We start from the raw sequence: 16,415 nt of genomic DNA on the forward strand, positions 1-16,415 counted from the left end.
GACCAGCAGTTGGGAAAAGGTAAAGCGAAGGTTGTCCCTCAAGAGAGTAGGGACTTTAGGTCAGACCGATTTAACAACAACAACCGACCGAGGAGAGACTTTGCGGGGCAATCCGGATCTATCGACGCATAGTCAGTTAATGTTGTGTTTTGAGATCCGGTACATCAGGTTCTGGAGAAGATCAAGAACAAGCCATTCTTCAAATAGTCAAATAAGATGGTAGGAGACTCCATGAAGCACAACCAAAACCTGTATTGCCAATACCACCAAGAACCGAGGCACACCATCGAAGACTGCAGGAACTTGAGGAACCACTTATACCAGCTAGTTCAAGAGGGAAAATTAAGGCACCTCCTACATCATTCTAGTGGTCAACAAAGATAGGCGAATCCTGAGTCCCGGAGAGACACCTCCTTAAGACCTCCTATAGGCACGATAAATGTCATTATTGCTACTCCGGGAAGGACCGACTCTTGTCCTTCTAAAGTAATGTTGGTGGCTCGGCTTTCCACTGAGGATGACGATCGGGAGTCCAAAAAGGTCAAGAAGGAAACCTCACCAATGCTAGGCTTCTCGGACGAAGATAAGATAGGAACCATCCAACCTCATGACAATGCTCTGGTAGTCACACTCAAGATTGGAGGATATGATGTGAAGAGAGTGCTGGTAGATCAGGGAAGTGCTGTGGAAGTAATGTACCCCGACCTGTACTGAACTTAAAACCCGAGAACCTAACGGCATACGATTCCTCTTTGGTAAGTTTCGAGGGAAAGACCGTTACTCCAAGGGGCCAGATCAGACTGTCCATACAAACCGGTTCGGATGTGGTAAAGGTGGATTTCATTGTAGTTGACGCTTATTCACCCTACACAGCTATTGTGGCTAGACCTTGGCTTCATGCCCTAGGGGCTATCTCTTCTACCCTACACCAGAAGGTGAAGTACCCGTCGGAAGGTCTGGTTAAAGAGATTGTGGGGAATTAGACCATGGCCAGACAGTGCATGGTGGCTGCCATCTCATGCCAACCCAATGCTAAGCCCTCAGCCTCTACTAGAAGGGGCTTATAGCAATCAACCACCTCGGCATTGCCCGATAATGAATCAACTGAGGAGGCAAAATGCGAAGATCTAGAAAAGGTAGCTGTTGGCGTTGATCCCGAAAAGTTCTTTCAAGTTGGCTCGGAACTACCTCCCTAAGAGAAAGAAGAGCTAATTGGGTTTCTCAGAGAAAACGTGGATGTGTTTGCGTGGGACATCTACGAGGCCCCAAGGGTTGATCCGAGCTTCATCTGCCACCACCTAAACGTTAACCCATTTGTTACTTCTAAGAAGTAACCACCTTGGCGCTTGTCGAAGGAGCATGCTAATGCTGTTAGGGACGAGGAGATGAAGCTTAAAAAAGTAGGGGCTATCATAGAAGTTTTTTACCCCGAGTGGTTGGCCAATACTATAGTGGTAAAAGAAGAAAAGCGAAAAATGGCGAGTTTGTGTAGACTTCACGGATCTAAATAAAGCCTGCCCAAAAGATCCGTTCCCTATGCCTCAGATAGATAAGTTGGTAGACGTGACCGCGGGCCATTCTTGGATGAGCTTCTTGGATGCCTTTCGAGGATATCATCAAATACCACTAGCCGCAGACGACTAAGAAAAGACGGCTTTTGTCACTCCCATTACAAGGTGATGCATTTTGGTTTGAAAAACGTAGGGTCCATCTACTAGAGAATGATGACCAGAATGTTTGAACCGCAACTAGGCAAGAGCATTGAAGTCTATATAGATGATATGGTGGCAAAGAGTAAGGTGGTGTCTGAGCACATGAAAGACCTCAAGGACATTTTTGAAATTCTAAGGAGACACAAGTTGCATCTCAATACGTCCAAATGTTCATTTGGGGTAGGATTAGGAAAATTCTTGGGTTATATGGTGACCCACAGGGGGATCGAGGCCAGTCCCGATCAAATCAGGGCTGTCAACAACTTACAGCTACCTCGGAATCCCAAGGAGGTCTAGAAGCTTACCGGCATGATTGCTACCTTAAACCGTTTTATTTCTCGGTCAGCAGACAGGTGCAGACTCTTCTTCCTCTTAATGAATAAATGGAAGAGATTTGAGTGGACCGAGGAATGTGCTTTGGTCTTCCAACAACTTAAAGAATATCTATCTTGGCCACCAATCATGTCTAGTCCCGAGGCCGATGAAGTCTTGTTCGCCTACATCGATGTGGCCCCTCATGTAGTAAGCCTAGTGCTAATACGAGTGGACAACGACGTACAACGACTAGTTTATTACGTGAGCAAATCATTGCATGAAGCTAAGATTTGCTACTTACCATTAGAAAAGGCCATCCTAGCGGTGGTTCAAGCTACACAAAAGCTTTCCCATTACTTCCAAGCATACACAGTTATCATTCTAACCTAGCTTTCGCTCAGATCCATATTTCGAAGTGCTGATTATACAGGAAGAGATGCTAAGCAGGGCACGATTCTAGGGACTTTTGACATCAAGTACATGCCTCGTACCTTCGTCAAGGGTCAAGTCCTCGCAGATCTGGTGGCTGAATTCGCTGAACCTTCGTTAGAAGAAGAAGTAGGGACACAAGACATGGATGAAAAATCAGTTGGCGTACTCTCTCTGCAAGGGCCCACATGCTATAAATTATATGTTGATGGCGCAGCGAACCAAAGGGGCTCCAAAGTGGGGCTAGTCCTAATTTTCCCTGAAAGGATTACCATCGAAAAATCACTAAGACTGGGCTTCTCGAGCCACGAATAATGGGGTTGAATATGAAGCCTTACTGGAGGGGATGTCCACGATTCACAAACTGGGCGGAAAAGCAGTTCACATGTTCTCGGACTCAAGACTGGTCGTTGGCCAAGTAAATGGGGAGATAGAAGCAAGAGACGAAAGAATGCAAGAATACTTAGACCAAACTAAACGCCTACAATCACGTTTTGATTCTTTTAGCTTACTGCACATCCCTAGAAGTGGAAACACACATGCCAACTCCTTGGCCACGTTTGCCACTTCCTCGGCTCAAAGTTTGTTTCGGGTCATCCTTGTGGAAGATTTATACAAACCCTCAATGACGAAGAGAGAAGTGATCCATGTCCATCATGTTAGAATGGGACCTAGCTGGATGGACCCTCTAGTACTGTTTCTGAAGGAGGACATCTTGCCCGAAGAGAAGACCGAGATTGACAAGATATGGAGAAATGCTTCTCAGTTCTGGTTATCCAAGGACCAGAAGTTGTATAAACGTTCGTTTTCTAGACCATACTTGCTCTGCGTACACCCTGAGGCCTTAAAACTAATCTTGGAGGAATTACACAAAGGGATTTGTGGAAGCCACATAGGAGGCAGGTCCTTATCTTATAGGGCCATCACCCAAGGCTACTAGTGGCCAAACATGCAAAAAGAAGCACACGAATACGTGAAGAAGTGTGACTAGTGTTAGAGATTTGCGCAAAACATACATCAACCAGGAGGGATCCTCAATCCACTATCCAGCCTTTGGCCATTCACTCAGTGGGGCTTGGATATTTTCGGGCCTTTTCCTAAGGCAGCAGGGAACAAAAGGTATTTGCTCGTCGGCACTGACTACTTTACTAAATGGGTTGAAGCTGAGCCTTTAGCGAATATCAGAGATGTGGACGTCAAAAAGTTCGTCTGGAAAAACATTGTTACCCCGTTCGGGGTCCTTCACTCCCTCATCTCGGACAATGGTCTTCAGTTCGATAGTAAGGCCTTCAGGAGGTACTATTGTGAATTGGGAATTACGAATAGATATTCTACCCCAGCCTATCCCTAGGGGAATGGGCAAGCTGAAACTGTTAACAAGGTCATAGTGAACGGACTTAAGAAGAGGTTAGATGACGCGAAGGGAAGATAGGTGGAAGAACTGCCACATGTCCTATGGACGTATCGAACCACACCTCGCAAGTCAACAGGAGAGACCCCCTTTTCGATGACTTACAGGGCCGAGGCTGTTATTCCTCTAGAAACGGGCTTTCTGACACTAAAAACCAACTCATTTTGTCTGAGCAACAACAATGAACAATGAGTTGCTAGAGAAAAGCTTAGACCTTATTGAAGAAAGAAGGGAAAGGGCAATTGTTCAACTAGCATACTACCAACACAAACTTAAGCAAGGTTATGATGCCAAAGTAAAACTGAGGACATTAGTGCTTGGGGACTTAGTGTTAAGGAAAGTTCTAGGCACTGCAAAAAATCCAGTATGGGGAAAGTTGTGACCGAATTGGGAAGGACCATACCGCATCACCTCAGTCATTGGTATTGGGGCATATTTTCTAGAAGATTTAGAAGAGCATGTAATACCACACTCTTGGAATGTAAACAACCTAAAAAGGTACTATTATTAATGAAAACTTCTTTTCTCAATAAGTTCTTTTGTTGTATAAAGGTCTCGTGCTTCTTGTCTCTCAATTTACTCAAGTATTAAACAGAATCTAAGTTCTGCATGACTCCTCGGATCACAGGCTTAGGACAAATTAATTACTTTTGTCATCCTTTCAAGTATTAAATAGAATCTAAGCCCTACATGGTTCCTCGGACCACAGGCTTAGGGGAAATTAATTACTTTTGTCATCCTTTCAAGTATTAAACAGAACCTAAACCCTGTGTGGCTCCTCAGACCACAGGCTTAGGGGAAATTAATAACTTTTAACGTTTACGCAAGTATTAAATAGAACCTAAATCCTGCATGGCTCATCGGATCACAGGCTTAGGGGAAATTAATTACTTTAGACATTTACTCAAGTATTAAATAGAATTTAAGTCCTCATGGCTCCTCGGACCACAGGTTTAGGGAAAATTAATTACTTTTGTTATCCTTTCAAGTATTAAACAGAACTTAAGCCTTGTATGGCTCCTCAAACCATAGGTTTAGGGAAAATTAATAACTTTTGACGTTTGCTCAAGTATTAAACAGAACTTAAGCCCTGCATGGTTCCTCAGACCATAGGCTTAGGGGAAATTAATTACTTTTGTCATCCTTTCAAGTATTAGACAGAATCTAAACCCTGCATGGCTCCTCGGACCACATACTTAGGGAAAATTAATAAATTTTGACGTTTACTCAAGTATTAAACAAAACCTAAGCCCTGCATGGTTCCTCGAACCACAGGCTAAGGGAAAATTAACTACCTTTGACACTTAAAGAACACCTTTATAAGTGTTAGATAGAATGTAAGTTACGAGGTATATTTCTTACTCCCTTCAGATCCAACATTCACTATGTAAGAGTTAATTCGTATCATGAATGTAAAATATCTCTATCTTGTTGACACTTAGTTAGATTTCTTGAAATACGAATAATGAATTACTGCTGGAAATGGAGCAAAAACTATCCAGGCTCATTTATAATGACAATAAAATTAAAAGCAATGAAAATAAAAACCCAAAGAATAGAAGAGAAGTTCGTTCATTCATTAACTTAAAGAAAATTTATATTACAAGCAGTGGCAAAAGCCATAAGAATGGAAAACAAAAACAGAGTAACAAAAGAAAATCGTACATCTAGAATTCTAGGCCTTGTCCTTGAGGGGATCTTTCTTAGGATCAGCAGCCTCGGAATGAGCACCTTCAGCTTTGGATTTAGATTCAGCGTCCTTGGCCTGCGAGACTACATCTCTGATTATGAGGGAGTCCTTGATGGCTTATCCTTCGTTGGTGGCTGAGCTTCCTCGCCCGCTTTTACCCCCCCCAGGAATGTTGGTGTCAAGAAGGGCGGCTTGGGCAGGAGGGAGTTTCTCGTAAGGAGGGTTTGACACAGGAATCTCTCGAATATCCTCTGGGAAGAAGATATTCTCGGCCCTCCTCAGCTCAGAGTTTGCAGGGACTCTTGCCTGGTCCATTGCCACTCCTTAGGACTCGGTGCAGTAGTCCTTGCAAACGACAACCACCTCCTCAGTCAGCCTGGTCTTTGTGTCCAGCACCCTACACTCATAGGATGCCTTCACCGCGGCCTCAGCTGCTTCCCTAGCCACCCGAGCCGCCTTCTTGGCTTGCTACAGTTGCGCCTTGAGGTCTAAGATTGCTTGCTTCTCTGTGGCCAGGTTTATTTCTGTTACATGCAACTTCTAGCGCATGTCCTTGGCCTGCCTTTCCATAGTCTTCAGGCCTGCCATGGTGCTATCACGAGCCTGGATAGCCTCCTTAACCTTCTCGGACAGGCCTTCCTTCTCTTGCCTAAGGGCCTCAACGACCTTTTCAACCGTAAGACGGGACTGGACCTCAGCGTTCACCTCCTCTCAAGCGTTCTTAACCCACTCCTCAGCCACATAGATTTGCTGGGTAACCTGCATAAAAGTAGTGGAAGTATTATTAAAACATGAGCAACATGTAAGTGAACATAGAGTCTAAAATTTATACGATGAAGGATTTTTGGTTTATCATTACAAGGTCCCTCTTCAACAACATGAAAAGGTCCGGCTGCTTGGTATTCTTAAGCCTGTCCATATCCCGAGGGAGGAGAAGGGGCTGTTGCAAGGCCTCAGTGAGGTATGTTGCCTGTCCCCTCTGGGACTCCTAAAGCGTGGCGTCCTAAGAAATGGGAGCGCCATCTAGCTCAAGCTGAGGGGACCAAGTACGCTGCCCCCTTCGCACTGTAGCCTTATCTCGGCTGTCCACCGACTTGGTCCTTTTATCTTTAGACTCTTTGGCATTCTTTTGCTATTTGGCCTTCTGAGGTCCAACCTCACCCTCCTCTAGATCATCAACATGCCTTTTCCTCCTCAGATTCGGATTGGCTTGCAGCCCGAGGTCAGTGGGAGGAAGAGGAGGAGGAGGGAGGCTGGTAGGAACTTGTACCTTAGGGATGCCTTTGGAGGATTGTCCCTTGTTCCTATTGGCCATTAGGCCCTTCAAGCCGAACCTTTGCTTCAGATCTATGCCTTCTTCTTCAATTTCTTGGTTGGTATCAATCCGGGCAACTATCAACCTCGGAGAATGTGCCGCGGAGAATCGGTCAAGATCTGCGTCAAAGTTTGAGAGCTCTATCGGCCTTATCGGCACTTCACCCTCCTCGTTAAAGCAGAATTGATCAATCTTAGCTTCTAGGGATGAGTGAGTAGAATCAATCTCCTCTCTTGGAGCGGCTACCGCTTGGAGAACACGCTGAGCGGGCGGTTAAACGGGTGGAAGGTCTCTCTGAGCTAAGAATCCCGGCTTAGAGACGTCAATCGGAGCCAATCTAGAACTCCCGGCCCTTATTGCTTGGCCTACGTCTTGGAAGATGCGGGACAGTGGCTCGTAGTCCAAAATTAGATGAGCGGCCCGCAACTGTCCATTTTCACTCACGAAAATCTCTGACCTTAGGAGGTAGTTGAGAGCTTGAACGTTGACCAGACTAATCTTCAGGGCAACGTGTTCTTTCTCTGCAAAACATCCAAAAGGGAAGTTGTGGTTAGTCCGAGAACACAACTAACTAAAACAAGTAAAGGGAAAGCTTAGAAGACTAAGATCCCGGCCGAGGGACCTGATCTTAGAGTACCCCACCTGGTGTTCCTACCTTAACTGGGCAGTGAAGACAGTCATGCCATTCTCCGGAAATGACCAGATAATCGTCCTTCAAGCTTTTGTTGGACTTAGGAAGGCAAGATATCAACTTCACCTTGTTGGATTGAGATTTGAGGTAATATCCTCCGGAAAGGGAGAGACACTTGTATAAGTGAGCAACGTCGTGCCATGTGAGGCCGATGTTCATTTGGTCGTTTAGAGCATCTATGCACCCTAAAACTTGGAACATATTGGCGGCACACTAGTAGGGAGTCAGCTTATGGTTAAGCAAATAATCCCTGGTTATCCTACCCATGGGAAGTATCATTCCTCCCTCTATGAAAGCAATCATAGGAATGACGACTTGACCCGTCTCTCTGTTAGTGAGTATTCGGTCTGAAGGACAATATTCTAAACCCACTCCTTTGGGATATGGTATTTGGCCCTAAAACCCTCCATATCGGCCGGCGAATCTACTAGGTGCTTGAACCTACCCATTTAAGTGGCCAGAAATGACACAGAGAAAGGCTTCTAAAAAGAAAAAGAACGGGGAAGAAGGCTGAGGAGAAAAAAGAAGAATATAAAGAAATAAAAGACTTACAGGAACACGTATGCTAAATCTCTGAAACTTTCAGAAAGATTCGCAAAGACTTCTTACAAGAAACAGCTATGGAGACTCAGGAATTTAGAGTGTTTTGTGAGACGAGGCGTTGGAGTTCTCTGGAGCACTTGAAGGTTTTTTGAAGAAAAGAGGAAAATGATTTCCCTCAAGGCTTTATATAGAGGGAGAGAATAAGTGGGAATACTCCCGCTCAAAATTCTAGGAAAAATGTCAACCGTTGGATACGGGAGACATAAAGCCGCCTAGAGTAATTAATGACGCCTCATGGGCTACGAAGCGTTAGTAAAAATTATGAGGCGCATAAAACCGCGTCCCCACATGTGTAAATCAAAGGATTAGTGGGTCTTATCCCTTAAATATCAAAATCCCACTTTTCCTCATCGGATAAGAGGGAAAAACATGAATTTTGAGGGGCTATTGTAGGGGTAAGGGCCTAAGATCATATATTGGGCTTTGAGCTTCACCTGGGACAATTAACAAATCCGAGGAGAGGCAAATGGTTGTTAAGGGATCCCCAGTTAAAGTTTCATAAGCAGGGAATAAATGGAAGATGATCCGAGAAGGAATACCTCATCAGATGCTACGAATATCAAATGTGTACTCTAGCAATTAGAGGCCCCTTCCAAAAGGCTCTAGCGATAGAAATGTGCCTCAAAAACATACGGGGAAGAAGGAAACACAAAATATCTAAGGAAAAGCTGTTACCACCACATTAAATGCATTGCAGCTCTTTTTTTGGCCGCATTTATGTGGAAAAGACATCTGAATAGTACTGCCTTAGCTGTCACAACTCACAGAAGGTTGAAAGGGGGTGTCTGATGGGATGGACACTCAAGTAGGGATTCAGATGATCAATAAGTGTAGGATTAAGTTAACTCAAAATGGGCTATATAATGTGAGAGACCCTCCATGAGATGGGGATCGAAAATGAGAGAGAAAAGATAGTATAGCAATTTGAACCATTTTGATATTCTAAAGTAGTCATTATATACAGATTTAAGAATAAAAAGAAATAAATAAATGCTAAGCACATATGACTGACATTGGGATATTACAATTTTTATTACATGAGACTTATATATTGATATGTTACAAATCATAAAAAAGTAATTCAAACATTCATTTATTATGTCATTGAAATGACACAATTTACATTTATTGCTAGATAGATTTTTAAAATTTTACAGTAAAATTGGTAGTAGATTTAACATTTTCCTATATAAAATTTGTGTCATTCAATTAATGTTTGACTCAATCTATTATTTATGACTATGAGGCTTAAGGTAAATTGGAAGACCATCAACCGGAATGGGTGCTATATTGAAAGACAACTTTTCATCTAGAATTGCTTTCTCCCAATTGAATCTTGTCACCACATTATGCATAAACACTAGTATTCCTAATCGAGCATACTCCCTCCCAGGACACATTTGAGCTCCTCCTCCAAATGGTACAAAAGTGTAAGGTTCAGGTCCATTCCCTTCAAATCTTGAAGGATTAAATTTCTCAGGATCTTGAAAGTATTTGGGATTTTTATGTGTCGAATATGGAGTCCAAAATGTCTGCAAATATATGGATTAACAATAAGAATCACCACTATAACATAGAGAATTGATGTATAATTTAGCTCATGTACTGGTAACTTGGTAAGTGTCACATACCTTCCACCCTTTTGGAATAGTAAAATTTGTGTAAGTGAAGTCATTTACAACCTCTCTAAATGTTCCTTGAGTAGGTGGTGTTAGCCTCATAGACTCAAGTGCCACATTCCAAGAGTACTTCATCTTTTTAATGTCGTCCCAATTCAACAAATCATTTGGGCCTTTGGCTATTGCAATTTCCATTTGCTCTGTTTACAAATAAGGCCCACTTTTTCATTAGATTAATCATTCGAAATTTCATTTATAAGTTATGTCACTCGTCTGAAGGCATATAGCATACCAAACAAAGTTTCTATTTCTTCTTAGGGAGCCAAAGGTTTTGCATCTATAGCGTGTATGTAGATGTATTTATTTACTTATTTATTTTTTTGAGAATGTGTATGTAGATGTATTGATAATGCTAGACCATTTAATAATTTTATATTAGATATGTATTTTGATAAATAAACCATTAAATTATATTCTTTCTCTTATACCTTATATTTGTCCAAAATATCAAGATCATCATAGATCAATAACTGTTTTATTTTTAAAATATTTAAATTTAGAGTTTTTATATTTTTAAGTTTTCAACAAAACATAGGTTATGGATCGAATAATAAATAACATAAGTTATTGATCAAATAGTACATAACATTCGATTAATATATAATTTGACATGCATGTTAAGAAGTACAAAAATGTTTAATTTAAAGGTGGAAATTTTCAAATTTTAATCCAAGAAGAAGTTCTTATGCAGTGCTATATTAACAAAGATATACACCAAGTTATTTGAATATATACATATAGAAAATATGAAAATGAATTCTAAATTGAAATTGTTGTTGATCCTCAACCGCAATTCAACATTATACTATCGAAAATTGTTAAATGGTAGAGACACTAGGACTACTGATAAAGATTATTTTATACTAGGAAAGAAGTATAGCTTTTTTTTTTTTTTTTTTGAGATACAAAAGAAGTATACCTTAATTGTAATTTAATTGAAAGAAGCCAGGGTTCAAAGTGTTGAGAAGTACCTTTGAAGACCTCACTGTAAACATGAGGAAACTCTGCTAGATACTTCAACACAAATGTGATTGCTGAATTTGTGGAATCACGGCCAGCAATAAGTAAGGACATAATTTTACTAGCAATCATCATCTCATTAATAGCTTTTCCATTCTCATCTAATTCAAGGAGCGAGCGAGTCAAAAAGTCACGAGCAACTGTCCCATTATTCTCGGATAGCTCCTTCTTCCTCTGTTTGATGACTTCTAAAATCTCCTGGCGAATAACCTTGCCTGCTCTTATGGCACGGTTGAAGGTTGTGCCTGGTATATTTATAGGCACAGACAGTAAACCATCCATCATAATGGCAAAGTGATCAGCAAATTTTGTCACATGGCTGTGATCTGTGACATTTAAAAAAAACCTACAAGCCAATGCAAAGGTATATTTCATGGAGAGTGGATAAACTTTGACTTTTCTGTAAGGAGACCACTCTGTCTCCAAGTGTTCCTTTACCGTGGAGTCCATGATGGGTATGAAATGTTGAAGAGCTTCGGGCTTGAAAAATTCAACCACGGACCTCCTCATTTGAGCAAAATCTTTTTGGGCTACATCTTCAAGAAGTTCAGGAGAAGATACAAATACAATTTTTAGTATGGAGCGTGGCCACCAAGTGGAGAGATTTTTTTTATCGTTGAACAGTGACTTGTTTGCTGAAGCACCACAAAACACAACCATGTTCTCACCAAACAGTGAGGTTTTGAAGAGATCCTGTGAATATTTTCTCATTCTGTCGTTAAAGAAGATCTCTTGGGTTCCTCTTCTTCTAGCCGTGGCTAATTCCAATGTTTCTCCAATGACAGGCCATCCCTTTTTACCGGGTGGCAACTTGGCATAACTGGATTTTTGTTTATATATAAGGAATATGAGCGAGACCGAAATACAAAGGATTACAAGGTGAAGCAAGTTTGGGAAGAAATCCATACCAACTTCCACAATTACAGCAATGAGGAAGACGTGAAAAGGTGATGATGGACAAGCTCTAGCAAGTTTAGCTAGGCTATATATATAGGAAAAGAAGAGTGCTTGCATTTTCTAGAGAGTGAAAGATTTTAGAGAAAGAGGTTGGAATCTCTTAGGGTCTATTTGTTACATGTATTAAAACAACCGTTTTTAATTTTTTTGAAATATGTGTGGGTAAAAAAGCATGTGAAAATACGTGTAATATTATTTAAAAACTGAAAATATGTGTTAGAACTCGCGTACCAAATAGGGCTTTAGTGTTTCCAACTGAGACATAAAGAGCTCAAATCCTCTCACTCCTAATTGTTAATTTGACAGAAATAATAGCCACCTAGGTAGAGGCGGAGCTAGGGGGCCTTTTCCCCTAGAGTAGGTGAATATACCTATAACTTAGATGAAAATTTGCATATTAGCACCCCCAAAATTTCAAATTTTGCATCTTAAAATGTAAAATTTAGATCATAAAATTAATTTGGCTACTCAAATTTTTAAGCAGTCCAGAAAACCAAGACATTGCTCTAGGACTACTTATGTACACCTATAATACGATTGCAAACAATGGCGACTCTAGGAATTTTTCCTAGGGTGTTCTTTAAGAAGCATAATTTTTCCCAGTGGTGGCTTCAGGAATTTCTCCCAAATGTATTGTTGTTTAGTTGTTTCATTAATTTGTTTGTCTTTTATAAACTATAATTTGTTATATTGTTATTTTATTAATTATAAAATAATTAATTGTTGTTTAACCTAACATAATTTAATTTGTTTGCCTTATATAAAGTATTGATTAATTAAATTATTAATTATTATTTATTAGTTTTCTTTCTCCAATTAATTATTGGTTAATTAATATCCCAAACAAACAAAATTAATTAGTTCAACTAATTACTATGGTTGTTTGATACTTCCCTACTTGAAATATCACACTATTACTTAACCAAAAAAAAAAAAAAAAAAGTCAATAAATTTTGTAGTACAAAAATATATAGGCCGTATAGCTTAAGTCCAAGTCTAAAAAAGAATGATTTATTACATATTTTATGACCATTAGTTGAACTAATCAACTAGCACATAGCACACAACCATATTTATTAATTATTAGTTGCACATTTGCACTACCCCGGCCCCATGCCCCCATCTACCCTCCAATTCAACAGACAAAGCCCAATGCCCCATGTCCCCCAATCACAAGACTAGAACCAATCAGATAAAGCCAATTTGTTGTATCTCACCAAAAGACACCAACACCAATACTAAAAGACAATTAATAATCTCACCAACAATAACACCTTACACAGTTACTGAGTTACACCAACACCAACACCGAATATTCTCAAAAAAAAAAAAAAAAAAGCACCAACACCTGATAAAGGCATAAAGCCAAAAACATGGTAAATATTACTCATAAAGACCTTACACAGTTACTGAGTTACACCAACACCAACACCGGATATTCTCAAATAAATAAATAAATAAATAAAACACCGGCTAAAGGCATAAAGCCAAAAACATGGTAAATATTACTCATAAAGAGAGAGAGAGAGAGAGAGAGAGAGAGAGAGAGAGAGAGAGAGAGAGAGAGAGAGAGAGAGAGAGAGAGAGAGAGAGAGAGAGAGAGAGACTGAGATAGAGATGAAATACCTTGAGGTTGAGGGAGCAGGGAGGCCTGAGGCTGATGGGCGGTGCCGTCGGGCACAGTGGCGAGGCGAGGAAGACTAATCGAGTAGCACATCGAGATGTAGCTTTCGTCCGTTTGAATGGGAGATCGAGTTTGAGGCCCAATCTGGCGGGCAATCTTCTTCGTCTGTTCCGTTGGTTGATGTCGTCCGTGGTTGTTGCGTGACTTGCATATGTGAAGTGTTTGAGGCCCAATCTGATTTCAGTATATTAGGTTAGGTTAGGTTTTTTTTTTTTTTTTTTTTTTTTTTTTTTGGAGAATCTGTGGGTTACTGGGTTTGCTACCATTTTTTGGGCTTGATGTTGGGCTTGCCGTGGGCTTGCCATCCATTGTTTTTTTTCTTGGAGAATCCGTGGGTTTCGCTTGCTCCGTTACATTTTTTTTTTTTTTTTTTCCAGATTTTAGTTCAAATATTTTTTTTTTGGGCTTTTTTTTTTTGCTTGAAAGTAGAACAAATAAAATATTTTTTTTATTTAGGGTGTTCCTAAATTTTTTTTAAGGATAAACAAATTAAAAAAATTTTAATTATTATATATATATATATATATATATTTTTTTTTTCCCAGTTCAGGGTGTTCCTGGGAACACCCTGGGACCAATGTGGCATCGCCACTGATTGCAAACCTTGGCAGTCAAACAATTGTGATGCATGTATCGCTATTTTTTTCATATACCAAATCGTTTGATTGCAAGGCTTAGGAGCACATACCTTTTATTGCACCATTTTTTCCCCTCAGAGCATCCACGGAGTTATTTTTAGGTATTTGGCACCACAAAAAGTTATTTTATCTATTTTACCCACTTAGAGCATTCTCATCAACACTCTCAAATGCTATAAATGCTAAATTTTAGCATCAAAAGATCAAAAAGCATACTCCATCAAAGCTCTTAAATCCTATTCATTTTGCAAACCAGCTAGAGTGGGTTGCTAGAGATAGCAACCCACTGTAGCAAGATTGTAAAAAAAAAATTATTTGTTTAATAAAGAGAGAGACAGAGGAGAGAGAGGAAAAATAAAAAATGAATAAAAAATAATAAAGAAAGAATATTTAAATGGAGTGTTAAAAAAAATAGAAGTTTTGATGGAAGGGATATTGTAAAATGATGTGTTATATATTATAAAATTAGTTTTTAAGATGGTAAATACTAAATTTTTTAGAAGTGTTGATGGGAATGCTCTTACTTTACAAAACATCCAGCATCAGTGGATTTATTTAGCTTTCAATACAATAAAATTATATAAACATCAGTAGCGGCGCCACGTTCAGTCCAGGGTGTTCCCAGGAATACCCTGACCTGAAAAAAAAAAAAAATTAAAATTTTTTATTTGTTTACCCTTAAAAAAAATATAGGAACACCCTCAAGCAAAATTAAGAACACCCTCAAATAAAAAAAAATAAAAAATTGTTTACCATTGTTGAAGCTTCTCAACCACAGTGAGATGTTGTCAGACCATGAGCTTGCATCTCCATTTCTTCTTCTTCTTTCTCTCTCTCTTTCTTTCTTTCTTCTTTTTTTTTTTTTTTTTTTTTTTTTTTTTTTTTGTGTTTTTGCCGTTTCTGCATTTTTGCTCTTTCTGAAGTCTCTGCTATACTTTGACCGTTTGACGATGATGAAGAAGAACTTTTTATTTTTTCTATCATGGTCTTCCATAAGTAAGTAAATGCTTGGCTATCAAAGCGTAAAGTGTCAACACTTTCTTCTTTTACTTGTACCAAATGATTCGCTGTCAACCATTTACTTGGCTTGTATTAGTATTTATTATTTAATTTTTTTTTTGGGGGGGGGGATTTAATTAATTTTTTAATGGGCAAGTCTGCCACTCTTCTGAATTTTACGATATATATATATATATATATTTTTTTTTTTTTGAAATTTAATAAATAGTTAACCATTTAAATGGACTTGGGTTGTTGGGCATAACTTAAGATTAATTTAAATATAGACTAGCACAAAAATGTTATATAAGTATGTGGGTGTGTATATATATATATATATATTTCATCTCTTCTCTAAATTAAAACAATTTCCATGATGTTATCAACTCCTTGATTAAGAAACTTGATATTTAATTTATGTTTGCTTATAATTTAGTATTTCTTATTTTTCTTATGAAAGTTATGATATAAAAAATACACTTGAAAGATAAATCTCAATATTTATTTTGACTATTTTAGTCAATTCTTCTACTTTTACTAATTAATGTATTCATTTATCTTTAAAAAATTCTTAAATTAATTATAACGTCATCACGGTTCTTTAGTTTATTTGCTTGTAAAGTTAGTTTTGACCCATCCTGTTGCTACTGCAGCGGTAGAAAGAAGTTTTTCAGTAATAAAATATATAAAGAATAAACTGCGCAATCGAATGGGAGATCAATGGATGGATGATTCCTTGGTTGTGTATATTGAAAGAGATGTAGCTTGTAGCATTGATAATCATGCAACGATTTCAAAATATGAAAACTCGTAGAAGGCAATTGTAAACTTTATGTATTTGTATGTTTTTTTTATTGTTGTTGTTGTCAATATATGAATTTTTTTTTTTTTTTAGATTGTGTAATTTATACTTCTTAAGGAATACTCTGAGAAAAATTCTTAGACCCGCCATTGATAAACATCACAATAAAATAATATATCTACTACAATAACAGTGTAAATGCACAAATAAAAAAACGATATATAAGACAATAGCAGTGTGAATGCACAAACAATATATAGCAGTGTGAATGTTATATAAAAAAAAGAAAAGAATGAGTAAAAGAAGTGTGAACCCAGAAGAAGAGAAATAAGAATAAAAGACCGAAGAAGAGAAATAAGAATAAAAGAAAGAATAAAAATGAGTAAAATAATCAAAAGCAGTGTGAATGCACAAATTTTTATTTTTATTTTTATTTTTTTTTACCTTTCAGCATAGCCAACAGTAGCTGT

At 38.8% G+C, this 16,415-nt stretch overlaps 1 protein-coding gene across 1 annotated transcript; it reads right to left on the reverse strand.

Moving 5' to 3' along the window:
- Positions 1-9,149: 9,149 nt before the first annotated feature.
- LOC126706658 (beta-amyrin 28-monooxygenase-like) lies at positions 9,150-11,916 on the reverse strand. Its single transcript, XM_050406193.1, has 3 exons — positions 10,817-11,916; positions 9,798-9,985; positions 9,150-9,698 (listed from the first exon to the last, which is right to left on the reverse strand). Exons 1-3 carry the CDS (start codon positions 11,877-11,879, stop codon positions 9,396-9,398), a joined length of 1,554 nt encoding a protein of 517 aa, XP_050262150.1. The 5' UTR covers positions 11,880-11,916; the 3' UTR covers positions 9,150-9,395.
- Between the last annotated feature and the right edge of the window lie 4,499 nt (positions 11,917-16,415).

This window comes from Quercus robur, chromosome 11 (assembly GCF_932294415.1).
Source record: "Quercus robur chromosome 11, dhQueRobu3.1, whole genome shotgun sequence".
Classification (NCBI taxonomy): Eukaryota; Viridiplantae; Streptophyta; class Magnoliopsida; order Fagales; family Fagaceae; genus Quercus; species Quercus robur.